Genomic DNA, 17,227 nt, shown 5'->3' with positions numbered 1-17,227 from the left:
TTTGAATAATACTCTCATATATATATATATATATACATAGGATTCTGTATTGTTGTGAAATATAGTATGATCTGTAAAAATAATATATTATATATAGTTGTTGACAGAACAGAATATACTTTGAAAACCATTTTGAATCTATCTATTTTTTTAATGGACAAAATATATCCCGCGAAATTTAAAATTCACCTACTTATTATAAATACATCACGATAGAATATAATCTCTATTATAAAATAATATTTTAAAAAATCCCCACTAAGATTAACTATAACTCTATATAATATATATCTGTTATATATGTTCATCAAAATAGTACACAAATATATATACGTATAATATAAAATATAGAGTAATTACTCTATATGTTCTATAATGTATTTATATTACTCTATATGTCCCTAAAATACGTATACAACAGTATACAAATGTAACACTGATCTATCTGGATCTATATATGAAAATAATCTAATGAACGGAAAAATTAAATTAAAGACGTCCCACTCGGTACATGATAATTACACATATTTAACCGAAGAAGTGTAACGAATTGGAAATTCCTCCGATAATTCGATAACAATTAAACACATTCCAATGTAAAAAATTATAAATAGGCGTATGTGGGCGTATCAAATATTCAATGTGAGTGCATGCATGAACTTGAATTATTTCTTGATAAGAAAGGGTTGGCACGCTGAGTTGAGCAGCTGTTCAGAACGCAAGCATAAATCGTCCAAGGCCAACGTGAACAAAACTCGGAAATATTCGGATCGAATTCGACACTTTACTTTGCGTGTTTGAATCGAACAGTTAGTAACGTATATTTCATACAGTTAGAAAAATATTGCTATGTAATAAAATAGAAAGTTTTTAATTTTCAGAGTTATATAAAAATATTTTAATAGATATTGTAGCATGAATATTTAATTTACTATCAGAATTTTGTAAATCACAATGTACTTGTACAGAATATCTTATTGTTTTACTATCAATATTTAGTATTAATTATCAAATTATATCATACGTGTTCCAGCTGTTTAAAACACAATCATAAGATGGATAAACCTGTGTCTTCTGATATTGTACTAATTGCTGGTAATTCTCATCCAGAGCTTGCGAACCTCATCGCCAAGTAAGTTTCCACAAATGTTCATCTATGTTACGTTATTGCATTACATGCGATCTTTTTCTTTTAAAGTCGATTGGGTGTTAAGCATGGAGGATGTTCTGTATATCATAAATCAAATCGTGAAACTATGGTAGAGATCGGAGACTCTGTACGCAGTAAAGACCTATACATTATTCAGACCGGCACCAAGGATGTAAATAACAATATAATGGAACTTCTGATCATGGCATATGCATGTAAAACTTCTTCGGCAAAAAACATTGTCGGCGTTATTCCATATTTACCTTATTCTAAGCAATGCAAAATGCGTAAACGCGGTTGTATAGTCTCAAAATTATTAGCAAAAATGCTTTGCAAGAGCGGATTGACTCATATAATCACAATGGATCTACATCAGAAGGAAATACAAGGATTTTTCGATGTTCCAGTGGATAATTTACGTGCTAGCCCATTTTTACTTCAGTACATTCAAGAATCTGTATGTAAATAGCGCAACTGTAACACACTTGTATTTCCTCATTATAAGTTTATTCAATTAGATTCCAGACTATCATAATTCCGTAATAGTTGCCAGAAATCCTGGCAGTGCTAAGAAAGCAACCAGTTATGCAGAAAGATTACGTTTGGGTATAGCAGTGATTCACGGAGAACAACGAGAAGCTGAATCAGATATGAACGATGGACGCTATTCTCCGCCAGCTTTAGCATCGCGAACAATGGAAGTTGGAGTTGGAGTTCCAATGCATCCTGCGAAAGAAAAACCTCCGATTAATGTTGTAGGAGATGTGGGTGGACGCATAGCTATTATGGTGGTAAGTAAATTGAAATAAACTTTGTGAAAAGAAAAAATATATGTAATTTAACTTTTATTTCAGGATGACATGATAGATGATGTTCAGTCTTACGTTGCTGCAGCAGAAGTTCTCAAAGAGAGAGGAGCATATAAAATTTATGTATTAGCCACGCACGGACTTTTGAGCTCCGATGCTCCAAGATTAATAGAGGAGTCTCCGATCGATGAGGTAATAGCATTGAAAATCAGCATTTCTGATCAAATTGAATTACGAGTCAAAGAGGATTGATTTAAATTTAAATTTCTAGGTTGTCGTAACAAACACAGTTCCGCATGATGTCCAAAAAATGCAGTGCCCGAAAATAAAGACTGTTGATATCAGTATTTTACTGGCTGAGGCTATCAGACGTATACACAACAAGGAATCAATGTCGTATTTATTTAAAAATGTCACTTTGGAAGATTAAAAAATATAACGAAGTAATAGATTATATACAGTGTCGGATTAAGACCTTTAGAGGCCCTAAGCACTTGAAAGATATCGAGGCCCCCTTATGCAGAATTTCTTAGCCATTTTCGATAATTTTACTAAAAAGCGTTTTCAACAAAAGTTTTTCTGATTTTCTATTGATTTTCATTCTTCCACTTGTACACACATGCACATAAACACTTAGAAATATTAATACTATGTAAAAGATATAAAATTCGAAAAATTCCTATGGTGCCCCTTTCTTTTGGTGCCCTAAGTACGTGCTTAGTTTGCTTATTGGTTAATCCAGCACTGATCTTAAATATAATACAAGTTTCCATATTTGGGGACCGTACTCGAAACATATCTATTGAATTTTGTTTATTGTTTTACAGATATTAATGAACATGCTAGTCTATGTAAAATCATGTCGGTGATCAAATTATTTGAATATATTCATATGTTTAGATTTATCATACGTATTTCCATATTCATAAGTCTATGTAAGTTGAATTAGAAAGTTTGATGTTTGATGTTAACTAAGTGGTACGATATTACGAAAATTATATTTTATATTAAAAAAAAAAAGATGAGTATGTCTTAGATCTTCAAAATTATAGATATATTATTTTACATTGTAAGTATTTTAGTATTTTACATTGTAAAATAATAATGTAAAATTGCGAGAAAATGGAATAGTTGTTTTACTTCCTTTAATTTACAATTAGACGTAGAATATAATAAACATTCGAGTTGGAATAAGTAGATCAATGAACATGTTGCTATAGAAATACACAGTTCCGTAACGACAGTCGCAAACTTTACTCCATTTATACTGATACCAACTTGCTACGTTTTGTCAGGATGTCTGTAGAAACTACAAATCACAAATTTGTAAAAATTTGTGTTCTGTTGCAATCGGAAGAAAAGAAGCGTCGTGCGCAAGGCTTGAAAGAAATTATACAGATTTTAAGAACGCCACAATCTGAAAGTGAAATTATCGATTTGTGGAATGCTGTAAACAAATCATTACATAAAATCTTAACGGATTCTGCTGAGATTTGCCGTGACAATGCTGTAGAAATTTTCCAATTACTTCTAGCTAACTTAACACCTCACGATAATTACATCTTATATTTACTTCCAATCTTGTCGAGACGATTGGGTTCTCAGGAACTAATCGAAACTTCAGAAGAAGTTAGGCTGAAATGCGTTGCATTATTAAAGTTATTAATTTTAAAATATAATACTTTATTGGCATCGTACGTTGATGATTTAATAAAAATATTAATACGTACTATATCGGATAATTATCCACTAGTTAAAAGAGAAAGTTGTGCTTGTGTATCTGAGTTTGCTAAGAATTTATCAAGACATTTTTATGCTCATTCTGAACAGTTCGTAAAACCAATTTTGGGTAATTTTGCACACCAACATTATAGAGTTCGCATTGCTTCTATCAGAACAATTGGAGATTTGATTCAGTATGGAAATAGTAAATCTGTGGAAAATGTGGCCACTCCTTTAGCTGAAAAGCTATTCGATCAAAATGGGCTTATTAGAACTGGTATTTTACTATTTCAAGCTATTTTTATCCGATCTTTATCTGTATTTAGTATACAATAGTTTAATCATATTTCTCCATAGCCGTAATAGAAGTAGCGGGTTACTGGCTTTTAAATTTAAAAGATCGGTATAGTTGGTGGTACAAAATTCTTCCGCTGCTTCTAACAGGCCTTCATGATGATTTACAAGAAATTCGAGAAAAGGCTGGAAATCTTTGGAACGCTGTAGGGGAGTTATATATGACAGAAAATCAGAATGACGAAAAGTTTAAAGATAAAATGGATTTTCTTACCAAGGCTCCTCGCCATTACCCTAATAGTATGTTGAGTATTATGGTTATTTGAAATGTGCAATATTACTTATCTAAATCATTTTCAACTTTTTATAGTTGCCCGACCAAATTTAGGATGTCGTGTAATAGCACAGCAAACTTTCAGCAAATTGATTAATGGAATTAATTTAGAATTAGGAGATTGGATGGCCGATATAAGAGTGAGGTCTGCACAGCTACTTTGTGTATTTATTTTAAATATAGAAGAGGATGTTACGCAACACATTGAAAAACTTTTACCATCTATGTATCGGTAAATGTATAATTTTCAGCTACAAATTATTTAATATGTGTAATCTTCAATTATATTTATTCTGAAAATATAAATTGTTCGACAGAGCTTGCAACGATGAAGATACTAGAGTTGTAGAAAACGTGGAAAGAGCGGCAGAATATTTAGGATATTTTGTGCATCCTGAAGTATATTGCCGTTTAATAATTCCCACCATCGAAGAAACTCCTTCGGTTGGTCACTTGAAAGTATTTTCTGCGATTCTAAGGAGTAGCGAACGTAATGCACTTCATCCATCATTAGAAAAACTTGGGAAATTCATGCAGCAGTCACATATATGTCAAAGTAAAAAAACAACGTACCAACAACAAGTTCTTTCTTGTTGTCAATCCTTAATGTCAGTGTGCAAAGAGGTTTGCTTCTTTTATCAATTATACATTTGAAATTCTCTGCTGTTTATAAATCTCAATAAAATTAAAAATTTATAGGATTGCAAAATTATATCAAAGGATTTATTCATAGTAATATTCACTGTTCTATCAATGGCAAAAGAACATACAGTTAAAATAGAAGCTACAGAAGTTTTAAATGTTATTGCACACATCAATCACTTGCACAATGTAGAAAGTCTCTACTGCGAATACATTAAAGAGTTTGGTCCGCTATTTTCCGATTGCAAGGCATGGTCGATCTACAATGCTGAATCTCAAATTTTTTGTGCATGTTTGAGTCATGTTAAAACAGTCCTTAATTTTAATATGAGCATTATGTTGCCAATTTTGGAGCAAACCATGGCAAACGATGCTGATCCTGAACTGAGATTGAAACATTTCATTTTGTTATCAGAGTATTTTAATCAAGGGTGTTTACATGAAATTATGGATCTAAAGTTCTCTTATCAATTCTTGGAAAACTGTATATTTCCTGGATTAATTTGGAGCGCAGGAAGAGCTGCCGAAGCTATACGCACCGCAGCTGTTTGCTGTCTGTGTGCTTTTCTGGAGAAATATAAAGCAGACTCTTTCATAGAGACAAATCAACGTTTTTCAGAAGAAGATATTCCTTCTGTATTAGATAAAATAATTCCTACTCTAGTTAGTCTAGCAGATGATAATTCTAAAAAGAGTAGACTATACTCTTTACGGGCTATATACTTGATAGTGTGCATCAGAAAAAGATTTTGTAACATCACCGAAGAATTTATACACAAACTATACCCTGTACTTCTGAAAAGACTGGATGATGGATGTGACAATATTAGATCAGCGTCGTTAGAAGTTTTAGTGAAAGTCTGGAGCTTTATACCTGAGGATTATAATCTGAATTTCAATAAAGCTCACGTAGATACTCTGTATACTACAGCTATAATATATTTAGACGATCCAGAAAATGAATTTCAAGATTATATGCTAGGTAATTATATATATTGTATTATTATTACTAGACTGCAGATATTTATGCGTTTATTAAATTAATAATTGTTGGAAAATTTTAAAAACTGAAGATGTTAATGTATGATTTCTCCTCTATTAAAATTAAGGGAAGAAATAACATTCAGTTTGGTTTTTATTTCTTGCATTCGATGCAGACAATCCGATTGATCCGCAGTCTAATTATTACAATGAAGTTACCGCTAATATTAATATATTCTGATTACGCATACTTTCAGATAGTTTAAAGGAGTTGGCAAAAGTGCATCCAGAACTACTGTACCAAAAGCTTCAGAACTGCAAAACGAATTTTCGAAACCAAAAGGGTATAGATATACTTTTAGAACACTGTCAATATATTTTAAGAAATGATTTGAGTCTAAGTAATATGTCCGATAAGAAGTAGTAATATATATAATAATTTTATGAGAAACTCTCATATATTTGTGTTTTAATGTATATGTACATCTATTAATTATCATTTATCCTAAATAAATAATTACGACAAACACCTATTTTCTATAATTTATAGAATATTTCGACAGTTGTAAATAGAAAATGTTATAACGCCATGTCGGAGATTTCATAATTTGTAAATAATCGTACATATTACAGCTAACAAATGACGTCATGCATGACTTAAAAGCTTAAAATTCTACATGTATTTAATAATAGAAGGATTATAATTTCGAACGAATATGTAGGAATAATTTGTGGATACATTTAAAAAGTTAATTGGTGAAAAAGCAAAATATGAAATTGTTTACATGTACATTGATCTGTACATTGATATATATATATAATATGGATACAGATATATGATACAATTGTAATAAAACGCGGGAAACGCACCGCGTTTTCAATAAACAGACATTTCGACAAAGTCTACATTCGACGAATAGGCTAAGGAAAACCATGTGAGAATGAATTTATCTAAGTTTAAAGGTATTGTAACGTTAAATACAAAACGAATTACGTATTTTTAAGAAAAAATCATTTAAGAAACAACCTGGAACAGAAATTAACCTTGAATGACTATCAGAACAGGAAGTACCCGCCCTTTTGATGCCGCCATATTGTCCATGTCTTCCGCTTTGAGAAGCGAATCACAGAGGGGTGGCAAACAGGATTAAGAGATTGCTAATAATTTTGCATAAGTTTTCGTTCTTTAATCTTTGTCATCCTACTTTATAATTAAGGTAAGTTTACTATTCAAACATTTCGTTTCTATCGAAATTCTATTGTTTTCTCTGGATTATTTGTTAACAGTTTTGCACTTTCATCCAGACATTTTTTATTTGCCTGTCATTTTCCTGCTTCGAAATTTCTCGCCCTTTCTTTTCATGATTGATTAACATTTTGATATTTTATCGATCACTTTATGTCATAGAAGTGTACAAAAATTATACCGGGAATGTGCATTACTATTAGTTTTTCATAATTTGATATTTCTAAAAATATTCTTCTATAGAACCACAGTGTATAACAATGTATACATGATAATGTGTGTGTGTGTGTACATGGTAATGTGTGTATACATATTATATATGTGTAATTGTATAGAAATTTATAAAATCATTATTGATTCGAAATTGTCAATACAACATTTGTAATATTTGCTTTTAATGTATACGATCGAAAATATGTTGTAATAAATATGTATATTTAATAAAATATAAGAACGTAACAATGATTTTATTATAGCAAAGATGTCAGAGTCGAATGCAGATCATATAGACTCTGTGGAAGAGGAATTGGAAGTAGAATCTAATTACAGACCTCCGCCAGAGAAAACCATCGAACAGATTCTAGAAACAGACAAAGAAGATGAAAGTTTACGTAAATACAAAGAAACACTTCTAGGAGAAGCAAAGTCTGGTGGTGTTGTTGTAGGTATGCAAGTTATTAGTTACTTAAGTTTAACCGATCGAAAGATAATGTGCAGAAAAATGATATTATACATTTTTTTAAATCAATTTTCTATAGAACCTAATGATCCGAGGAAGGTAATAGTCAAAAAATTAGCACTATGTGTTGCGGACCGACCAGATATGGAATTGGATCTAACGGGTGACCTGTCTCAATTGACGAAACAAACATTTGTAATAAAAGAAGGCATTAGTTATAAAATAAGGATTGACTTTATTGTGCAGCGTGAAATTGTGCATGGTTTAAAATATGTTCAAAAAACATATCGGCTTGGAGTACCCGGTAAGTAGTAAAAATGGTTAAGCAATAATTATATGATTTTGTTATTAACTTAAACCTGTAAATCACAATTAACAAAGATATTAAATTAAACCTATATTCGATTTTTGTTTAATGTTTTCCTTGCTAGGTGTCACAGGTAATTTTTTAAAATTCAATACTTATTTGTTTAAAATGAATTATTGATTGCCAAGTTTATCAACGATTCTTATGTTACATTTCAGTGGATAAGATGATGCATATGGTTGGTTCTTACCCACCAAAAACAGAAGTGCAATCATATACAACCCCAGCAGAGGATGCACCAGCTGGAGTAATGGCGCGCGGTGCCTATAGTGTAAGCTCCTTGTTTACTGATGATGACAAGCATGAACATCTAAAGTGGGACTGGTCGTTTGAAATTAAGAAAGACTGGAAAAAATAAGCTTCCTTTCATAACTGGGAGCCCTATAATGATCGCAATTCAAATAAAAATGCCAAAAGGGACTCTAATTTTGATAGCTATTCAGCCGTAATGCGATGCCATAACTGTATTTTCTAAGTAATAAGAGAAAGAGTAATGTTGATATTTATTTAGATACTTTTCCTGAATCGTAAACCTTAAACAAAAACAGTTGAATGCGCGCGCGTAAACACACGAAAACAGACGCCTTTGCGAAAGCATATGATATGTATGTATATAAGACATATATATATATGCATATGTATGTATATATATATGCATGTATGTACGTTATCCACTTCATACCACCGAATCATGTAGACACTATTTTGTAATTGTTCGAATCGTGCACAATGTTGATCAGTATTTGATTACTCTTACAGTGTAGTTAACTATATCCTATTTTAATTCGTTTTGCTTAGAAAACCACAGATCAAGGTTTTTTAATGCTGTAATATTTATGTATTACTTCATTGAAGAAATTTATAGATACTATTTTAATGCATTTCCATTAAAAGAGAGAAATATAGATATTCACTTCTTTTTTTTTAATTATTACCGTAAGATGTTTTCTGAAACATGAGAAATTTTAAACATAATAGAAAATGAAAAAAAATATTTGAAATGCATGATCCAAAAATATACATTATAAATTTAAGAGAATTTAGAGTGTGCACTAAAAAATATACTTTGCATCACATACATTATTACTATTAATTTTTATGTTCCTTTAAATGTGGTTTATTATATTTAAGGTACTTGAAAGTATAATAATTTTTGAGGTGCATTATCATTGCTTTGCTTCAAATTTAATATGTGTATTTTGAGCGGTCATTTCATAAACTGTAATATAAGAAGGAGTTCGCAACATAAATTAGTATTTAAAACAAAACAGTCATTAGAATTGTAATTTCGGATTACAATAAAAATTCATAAAATGAAAGATTTTAATCTTCGAAATTTTTCATATACTTTTTTTTGTAGATTTTTTATTAATCCGTTTCAATAAATATGACCAATGTAACATCTAATAATAATCAGGTTTTAATATGAAAAATGGAAGTTAGCCAAACTGTCATTAAAATGTATTATTTTTAAGTGTTACTAATTTTTTTTTTATTAAGTTATATTTTCTTCTCGCGAAGTATAAAAATTTATATGCTTATATACATATATTCAATGAAAATTTATGAGTATTCGATACCAATTCTTACGTCTTATAAAGATTATCGATGAAGCAGGTTTATAGAATAATTAACCAGCTAAAATGATTTTCAATGTTACTTCGCTTTTAAGCTTACTATATCTGATTTACATTTATAATACTGTTTAATACAAAATTGTGAGTGAATTTTCTGTCATTCCTTGATATTGTGCATTTATTAACCTATAATTTGAAGGTTATATGCTAATAGGTAAACTAAATACGATTTTTTAATTCATGTTATTTTAAATTTTTGAACATTGATATACACATGAATATACGTCAACTATAATAATAATAATGTATATAATTTATACATTTGAAAGAAATTGTAAAAGTTGATGTATCGATAAGTTTATTATAGATCTTCTTTAAGTTTTAATAATTAATTTATTAATAAATAGAAAAATGCAATATATGTGTATTAACCATTTGGATATGTATATGCAAATTTATATTATTTCACTACATTGTTTATGCATAAAATAAAATTATGCTCATTATAAACTTATTTGTAAGAAAGGCAGTTTTTAATATCTTCTGTTTCTTTTTGTCATATTGTTTGAATTAGTAAGTAATAATAGAATATCGAAGTTCACACCTTTTGTTTATTAAATAGACATAAGAACAAAGGTAACCTGCTCGTACTTTTATGTGCAAATTTTGCATTTTAAAAAGAAATATGTAATATTTTGTACTTCAATTTGATTGTATATTTTTTACAAAATAGACTTGGAATAAATCATTTGGAATATTCGTTCGAACAATTCTCATTTCTACGAATGTTTAATCATTTTATTTATAGGTTTTAGATATAGGGAACCGAGTATTACGAGTGTATGTACCATCTACAGTGGAAACAGGAATATATTTTATAAAGTATATATTATTATTGAACTAACTAAATGAAAACAGTGTTCACAATACTTAATTTACCAATTGTTATACTTTTTATCTCCACTGTTGGATGGTACTACTGATAAATGTTTTTAAGAAGATAAACAAAGGATTAATATGTGTGCTTTATTCTACATATCCTTGCAGTATTAAAAAATTGAGCTTTAAAGTATTTGCCAATCTTTTCGATTTATTTGTATGAAGCGTAAAATACAGTGGACAGTAGATGATTTCTTCCATCCAAACCCTTTCGTTGCGGTGGCTCTGAAACAAATCTTTCTTTTTCTAAATTTTTCATTATTTAAAAAATTATCAAATTAAAATGAAACACTTTCAAGCAGCACCGACAATTCTTCACTTTTAAATTTGTCACAACTGTTTTTTCTGTAGAATATGAAATTTGAAAATGCTACTGTTTTTCCTCATTTTTTAAATATTTTTAATTGTTACTTTTTTTAAGAATTAAAAAGCCAGAGAAGGCCACAGACCACAAAGAACACTAATTGCACAATTGATCTAAGTGAGATGGGAAGAATCTTCTTGAGAAAAAAACCAAGGAAAACCACACCACCAAATTCACGGTCAAACTTCACAAGAAAACTTGTGTTCGAAACCCATGCGACTGATTGTCAAGTGTCACGATGTGCATTTTTATGGCGATACAATTAAACTTCTCTATGTAACAATCATTTTTCTTTTTTTCTCGATACCACTGAGATCAACCGATATATTTCTTCCTGGCAAATTTCCATTTCCTATTGAACAAATTGAAAATCCTGCGTTGCCACTAAAATAATCAACGATCTTCCAGTTAAAAATCATTTACATATCTAATGTTAGAATCATTATTTTCCATCTGGTGTCACTGAAACTTTGGTAGGTGAACTAAGAATAATGAACGCATTAAACTCAGCGTAATAGTCATCTATTTGTTGTTCCAACACTATTGTGTGATTAAACCACTGCACCTTCGATTGCGCCATACTGTAACGCACTTTTAAAATAATATTTTAAAAGAGCGTCACAATGTTGGTCGCCAAGCACAAAACACTCGGTTTTTTTTACATTTCACTGTACACGTTCTATTTTTTTTTGTTGCTTTTATGCTTTTCATGTATTTTTTACCACCAAACACTGTCCTTTCAAACGAGAACGATTCTGTCCCTTTTCACTGGGAGAAAAGCACAGAGAGCCATTTAGAATTCTGTCCAATCACTTTCTTCAGTTCACTTTTTAGAACACGTCCGCACATGTCACTTACGTAAGTATTATATGTATATATCACACAGATAATTCTACATAATCATAAAATGCAGTTGTACAATTAGACTTAATTACTGTATCAAATATACTCTAAGCAGATCTTTCATATTTTACTTTTACTATTTAATATAGTCGACGAGTTTTAGTTCGGTATATAAAACATTTAAAAACAGACAAGGACGATATTTGGAAAAGAAAAAATTCTTCAAAGAGCTCGAATTGAATATGAAAGAACTGTATATATACACTCATTAGAGTGCATAATTATAGTACAATTTAATCTAAGATTCTTATATGAGTTATCTGTGATTACTAGGACAACTTAATTCAATATTTTCTCAAAACTTCGTGAATACTGAATTGCTTTTTACCAACTTTTTGTTGTCGAGATGTTCAAGGAAGTTAAGTATATGTGTACAAAGATCAAAAGAATGTATTAACAAATGTTGATCAATGGTGATAAACGATTAAGAAAATAATTTACATTGAATTTTTCCTGTTATTTTAATTAGTAATGGAACGTTTTCTCAGCAATTCAGATTCAGATAAATTTTATGTTTCCGATGCATATATAGACTGGTGTATCTATACCATCTTCTACATATTTATTTGCACTTTTAAAAAATTATTCACATAGAATTAACTGAATTTCGAGGAAATTCATCTGTTTTAAATTTGTAATTCTTATCATAGGAACATAGAATATTACATGTACTCCAAATTAAACAATTATTTTCCGTGTTGCTTTTAAACTCTGCTTTATCTTTGCTCTTTCATGTATTAAATATTTTTAAAATAAAAGGATTAAACTTCGTTATACTGAATGCACAATCGTCAATGATCTTAATCAAAGAAATAATTTGAACAAGAAAAGCATCATGTACAAAATTATGCTGATATTTGTAAAATATGCTCTTAAGCTAATAAATATTTGATATTGTATTCTATGCGAAGCATTTTTTAAAAAATTTCGAATAATATATGTAAAGTGATGGTACTAAACACTTTAGTGAATATATACAAACACAGACACTCGGTACACACACTCGTACACACATTCATGTGTATATATATATTTCTATATATATATATGTATTTATGTATATATTTAAATCTAAACCTTAACCATAAAGAAACCTTAGGCGCTACCCCCTTTAACAACGACGATTACCAGATGATCCTCCTTGAGTCCTTCTTCACTGAGGCTCGGACAGGTTCTTTTCAATAGTTCTGTAGAAAATGCACAGGGCGGAAATGCATAAAGAACTCCAGTCCCCTCTGTATCTTTATTAAGCAATGAAATAACTCCTGCTGCCTCTTTTTGTTTTAAGTATGACACTAAGTTACGCAGGGGTCTTGTCTGTACATTAGCATCATCTGTAGAAATAACTGTACTTGAACCAGCCAGTCCTAGGAAAATAGCATGCGAGCTCGAAGTTTGTATTCTTTTCGAGACATCATCTAATTTTGGTTGATCTAAACGCAATCTTTGTGTAATTCTTAGCATATGTTTTCCATCTTCGTCTTTCATTAAAGCTTCGATTATTTCTGTGTCACCATCGGTTAAATGAAACTTAGCTGGAAATAGAGAATTCTTTAAAATTAATGCTCCCTGCCATACTGCTATTGACTTCCTGGCGACTTCAGGCAGTGTCCGAGAAGTAGAAAGCATTCCAGTACGAGTATTCTCTGAATCGGAATCCGAATCAATTTGCCTTCTACGAGGAGATCGTGATCTAGACCTATCTACACCGGGTTCTCTTGATAGAGACCGACGTAAACTTCTTGGAGCTTCGTATTCTAACTCTGGGGGTGGTCTGCGACTAGACCAATCAGCTTCGTCTCGTACATAACTTTCTGGATAAGTTCCACGATAACCACCTCTCCCTGTACCTCTCCTTTCGTGCCAGGGAGCAGATCCTCTACCTCTGAGACCTCTCGATCCATAGCCAAAGTCACTATCGGGCCCGTAAGGATCGTAAGAAGAGTCATAATCCACTGGTCTCTGTCTAAATTCTCCGCTTTCTTCTGGATATGGTCTCGGTTTGAATCCAAATCCTGGTGTCACATCTGCAAAATCTACTCTCAATCTTCTATCTGGCCCGCCTAAAGGAAAACCTCTCATTTCTTTCACAGCAGCTTGAGCTGCGTCTATAGAATCATACAAAATGTAAGCATTGCTGTCTCCTTTAATGTAATCAATTTTCTTTATCGCCCCGAATCGATCAAACTCTCTTTCCAATTGCGGTACAGAGGTCCACGGTCCTAAACCGCCGACCCAAATTCTTGTAGTAGGCGTAGCTTTCCCGTAACCGATTTTGCATTGAAATTTTCCAATATACTGTCCGGATAGCTCTACTTTACATCTGTGCGCCATGTCTAGAGTTTGAAATCTGACGAAAGCGTAAGCATTTCCTGTTCCCGGCGGGGGCCTCTTAATATCAATATCGTCCACGATCCCATATTTACTAAAAATTCTTCTTAATTCCTCTTCCGTGATATTGATCTCCAAATTTCCAGCGAACAAAGTCCTTGTCGCTAATGGATCATCTTCTGGCGAAACATGGTGCAAGTAGTTAGGAAATTTGTCTTTCTTGTTTTCCACACGCTCGAATCCGTGAACTGGATGACGTATCATCATATGTCTCGGAGGTCCATAATGATGCGGAGGACCAGGGTGAACATGAGGCGGACCATGATGAATTGGTGGTCTAACAAAGTCATGATGAGGTGGAGGAATTGTTTCGCGTCTCATTTCTCTGTGCGGCGGAGGCAATCCCACTGGAGGTCCATAAACTCTTTCGTATCTTTCTAATGGTCTGTGTCTATCCGTCGGACCAGGACTTCTTGCATAATATCTTTCATAGTCAGGCGGTGTAATTGACCTTGGACGACGATAAGTGTCGGGTCTCTCGTAAACTGGCTCGACAAGAGCCACCTTGTCATACATGATAATCCTTGGTTTCGCATGTTTCGCGTCTCTAGCATCTTCGGAACTCCTAAAACAAACATATGCGACACGCTCATCCAACTCGTGAGAAATTCTAATAGAGAAATCGCCAAATTTCTTGTATTCCCTGTACAGAGTATCTTTAATCACTTCGTCGCTCGCTTTCGGATGAATTGAACTGATGCAAAGTACTTTGTAACTATAAGGACGCTCGGGAGGTAGTTCTCTGGGTGCTCTTAAATAATCGTCTCTATGAGAACTAGATTCGACATAGCGAGCATGAGACGAGGCACGTGTTGGAGGACTTGGACTTCTAGCTCCTCTACTACGACGACGGATTCTTTCAGGTGTTATTCTTTCGTCGCTAGAATCATCGTATCTGTAAATACATCAAATCAATTCAAATAAAAATCACTTATTACAATGTTCAAAAAAATATTTATTTGGCAATATTGTAACAAGTATGCGTGTTTGCCCGTTTTGCATTTAATCATTAAACCGTGGATCTTTATGCAAAATTAAAATTGTCTGCATCGATTGCAAGAAATAGACACTAAATTAAATGTTATTTCTTCCTGTAACCCTTGCACTATGATTTAATTTACAGTGTCAGTGATTAGAACTTTTTTGTAGATCTAGAATTATAGGCTATATGTTCTGCAATAGTTGTACATTAACAAAACTAAAGTAGAATTTTATTTCGATTTAAAGGAAATTAATAACATATATATTTATTCGACTCTATTCAGAATCTCCATCACGAGTCTGACACTATATTGTAAGGCAAGGAGTTAATAATTTCAATAAAGGAGAAATCATATATTGACATCTTCAATTCTTAAAATTTTTCAACTATTTTGAAGTTCATCTGCTCAATTTTGCTATGAATGCATAAAGATCCGCAGTTTATTAATCATTATTATAACTAGACTGTGAATCTTTATGCATTTATGGCTTATTATCGATAGAATTTTGTAGAATTTTTTAATGTTTTGGAGCTACAATGGCTGTTCCCATTAAAAATAACATTTTATTTCATTCCACTTCCTTAAAATTTGTCTGGAAAAATTGGAAAATACATAAACTTCCGCAGTCTAATTATAACCGTATAAATTATAAGGAAAATTGAGAATAAAAGAGTACGCGTGATACATCTAATACCGCTTTCTAAACGGAAAATCTTGATAAATAACAAGAAAACACATACCGTCCCATGGAGGATCTGCTTCGTTTGACGCGAGGAGGTGGAGTGTCTCGACTAGAGCTCCTTTTCATATTGTTGCGGATTTTAACCGTGATCTTATGTCGATCGTCACGCGGAATCCCAATCATCAACGCTGTTTAACACGGCACAGCCGAACGAATGATGGAAGAAAAAACAAAGGAACGATAATTAAACGAACGTTACTCAGCTCGATCCAACCGTCATTCACAGAGTCTTTATCCTTCTCGACGTACACAAAATGGCGACTTTCTTCTTTCGTTACTACTTCACTTCCGGAGTTTCCTTACCAGCCAAAATGAATTCCATAGAAATCGAGATAAACGTTCTAGCCACCCATTATCTTAGAATCGCTAATATTTCTAATCTAATTTTTCGAAAGTATTACGGCTTGAATATTATATACATATCCAGTACCACTACTTATATTTGCGAACTATTGATTTACAAATTGACGTGCAAATACGTTTCCGTTGATAAAACGAAGTGACCTGTTCAGTGATATTTACTGAGGGAATAGATAGTTGCACGATTTTTGTGCTAGAGGGCGTTCACAACAATGTTGTACAATAACATTACTATGATACAGTTCCCTTGTTAACGTCGCATAACTTGGAGGACTCGTTGAGATGTTATGAAGTAGTGAACACTGTTTTGTATTAGCTAGCGGTTTACGATGTTTTGTGGCCGAAGGATGAAGAGAAATACTGTTGGGTGCGCGATAAGTTGGGAGGGATAAAAGAAGGACGTTACAAGATCAAATATCCGAGACGGGGGTAGACTAGTTTCTAGGATTGCAAGGATGCGCCTTCTCATTTCTCGATATATAATACAATATAATACAAACTTGTATTATTTATTTGTATACGAATAGTTCTGTTACTTAGAAAAAGGATGCATTACGCAAGTTGTTCGAGAAATTTACAGGATGATTCTTCACAATAAATTCTTCAAAACAATTCTCATTGGCAGATTGTAATTTTTCTTTCGTCGCGTCATCACGGGTCCATTCCGTTGCACGCATAATGCGCATACACTGTATAGTGTAGTATAAGAGTCTCTATGCATACACTATACAGTGTATGCGCATT

General features: G+C 32.1%; 4 protein-coding genes across 8 annotated transcripts; 3 read left to right on the top strand and 1 right to left on the bottom strand.

The window, feature by feature from the left end:
• Positions 1–438: 438 nt before the first annotated feature.
• Positions 439–2,532, top strand: LOC143210741 (phosphoribosyl pyrophosphate synthase-associated protein 2). Of its 2 annotated transcripts, none has more exons than XM_076427882.1 (6): positions 439–642; positions 1,034–1,132; positions 1,199–1,607; positions 1,669–1,941; positions 2,005–2,151; positions 2,231–2,532. In XM_076427882.1, the coding sequence occupies exons 2-6, from the start codon at positions 1,056–1,058 to the stop codon at positions 2,387–2,389; spliced, it is 1,065 nt and encodes a 354-aa protein (XP_076283997.1). In that variant the 5' UTR covers positions 439–642; positions 1,034–1,055; the 3' UTR covers positions 2,390–2,532. The 2 variants fall into 2 exon arrangements, with proteins under 2 accessions (XP_076283997.1, XP_076283996.1); XM_076427881.1 differs by lacking the exon at positions 439–642 and adding an exon at positions 649–809.
• A 157-nt stretch (positions 2,533–2,689) lies between these two features.
• On the top strand, positions 2,690–7,131 carry LOC143210737 (dynein axonemal assembly factor 5-like). Of its 3 annotated transcripts, none has more exons than XR_013009328.1 (7): positions 2,690–3,958; positions 4,039–4,275; positions 4,346–4,541; positions 4,627–4,933; positions 5,009–5,933; positions 6,190–6,895; positions 6,993–7,131. XR_013009328.1 is itself a non-coding variant. In XM_076427878.1 (6 exons), the coding sequence occupies exons 1-6, from the start codon at positions 3,256–3,258 to the stop codon at positions 6,354–6,356; spliced, it is 2,535 nt and encodes an 844-aa protein (XP_076283993.1). In that variant the 5' UTR covers positions 2,690–3,255; the 3' UTR covers positions 6,357–6,998. The 3 variants fall into 3 exon arrangements, 1 of the variants encoding a protein (XP_076283993.1); XR_013009329.1 differs by having other exon boundaries at positions 6,998–7,114; XM_076427878.1 differs by having other exon boundaries at positions 6,190–6,998.
• LOC143210742 (rho GDP-dissociation inhibitor 2-like) lies at positions 7,010–8,726 on the top strand. 2 transcript variants are annotated; one of them, XM_076427883.1, is made up of 4 exons: positions 7,010–7,149; positions 7,655–7,843; positions 7,937–8,161; positions 8,383–8,726. In XM_076427883.1, the coding sequence occupies exons 2-4, from the start codon at positions 7,660–7,662 to the stop codon at positions 8,580–8,582; spliced, it is 609 nt and encodes a 202-aa protein (XP_076283998.1). In that variant the 5' UTR covers positions 7,010–7,149; positions 7,655–7,659; the 3' UTR covers positions 8,583–8,726. The 2 variants fall into 2 exon arrangements, with proteins under 2 accessions (XP_076283998.1, XP_076283999.1); XM_076427884.1 differs by lacking the exon at positions 7,010–7,149 and adding an exon at positions 7,281–7,473.
• Positions 8,727–11,135: 2,409 nt separating this feature from the next.
• Nito (RNA-binding protein spenito) lies at positions 11,136–16,653 on the bottom strand. The gene is made up of 2 exons (XM_076427879.1): positions 16,122–16,653; positions 11,136–15,293 (listed from the first exon to the last, which is right to left on the bottom strand). The coding sequence occupies exons 1-2, from the start codon at positions 16,244–16,246 to the stop codon at positions 13,103–13,105; spliced, it is 2,316 nt and encodes a 771-aa protein (XP_076283994.1). The 5' UTR covers positions 16,247–16,653; the 3' UTR covers positions 11,136–13,102.
• Between the last annotated feature and the right edge of the window lie 574 nt (positions 16,654–17,227).

This window comes from Lasioglossum baleicum, chromosome 7 (assembly GCF_051020765.1).
Source record: "Lasioglossum baleicum chromosome 7, iyLasBale1, whole genome shotgun sequence".
In the NCBI taxonomy this organism is placed as follows: domain Eukaryota; kingdom Metazoa; phylum Arthropoda; class Insecta; order Hymenoptera; family Halictidae; genus Lasioglossum; species Lasioglossum baleicum.
The sequence above is the reverse complement of the archived record's forward strand: the minus strand, read 5'-3'. Positions and strand labels throughout refer to the sequence as shown.

What these genes read in the sequence shown, in the direction of transcription:
- Nito (XM_076427879.1), bottom strand. Translation starts at nt 16,246, where the DNA reads ATGATTGGGATTCCGCGTGACGATCGACATAAGATCACGGTTAAAATC. An exon ending in AGCAGATCCTCCATGGGACG is followed by an intron (nt 15,294 to 16,121) that starts GTATGTGTTTTC and finishes ATGTATTTACAG; the next exon opens with ATACGATGATTCTAGCGACG.
- LOC143210737 (XM_076427878.1), top strand. Translation starts at nt 3,256, where the DNA reads ATGTCTGTAGAAACTACAAATCACAAATTTGTAAAAATTTGTGTTCTG. An exon ending in CTTTTACCATCTATGTATCG is followed by an intron (nt 4,542 to 4,626) that starts GTAAATGTATAA and finishes ATTGTTCGACAG; the next exon opens with AGCTTGCAACGATGAAGATA. An exon ending in ATTTCAAGATTATATGCTAG is followed by an intron (nt 5,934 to 6,189) that starts GTAATTATATAT and finishes GCATACTTTCAG; the next exon opens with ATAGTTTAAAGGAGTTGGCA.
- LOC143210742 (XM_076427883.1), top strand. Translation starts at nt 7,660, where the DNA reads ATGTCAGAGTCGAATGCAGATCATATAGACTCTGTGGAAGAGGAATTG. An exon ending in GTCTGGTGGTGTTGTTGTAG is followed by an intron (nt 7,844 to 7,936) that starts GTATGCAAGTTA and finishes AATTTTCTATAG; the next exon opens with AACCTAATGATCCGAGGAAG. An exon ending in ATATCGGCTTGGAGTACCCG is followed by an intron (nt 8,162 to 8,382) that starts GTAAGTAGTAAA and finishes GTTACATTTCAG; the next exon opens with TGGATAAGATGATGCATATG.
- LOC143210741 (XM_076427882.1), top strand. Translation starts at nt 1,056, where the DNA reads ATGGATAAACCTGTGTCTTCTGATATTGTACTAATTGCTGGTAATTCT. An exon ending in CTTGCGAACCTCATCGCCAA is followed by an intron (nt 1,133 to 1,198) that starts GTAAGTTTCCAC and finishes TTTCTTTTAAAG; the next exon opens with TCGATTGGGTGTTAAGCATG. An exon ending in GACGCATAGCTATTATGGTG is followed by an intron (nt 1,942 to 2,004) that starts GTAAGTAAATTG and finishes CTTTTATTTCAG; the next exon opens with GATGACATGATAGATGATGT.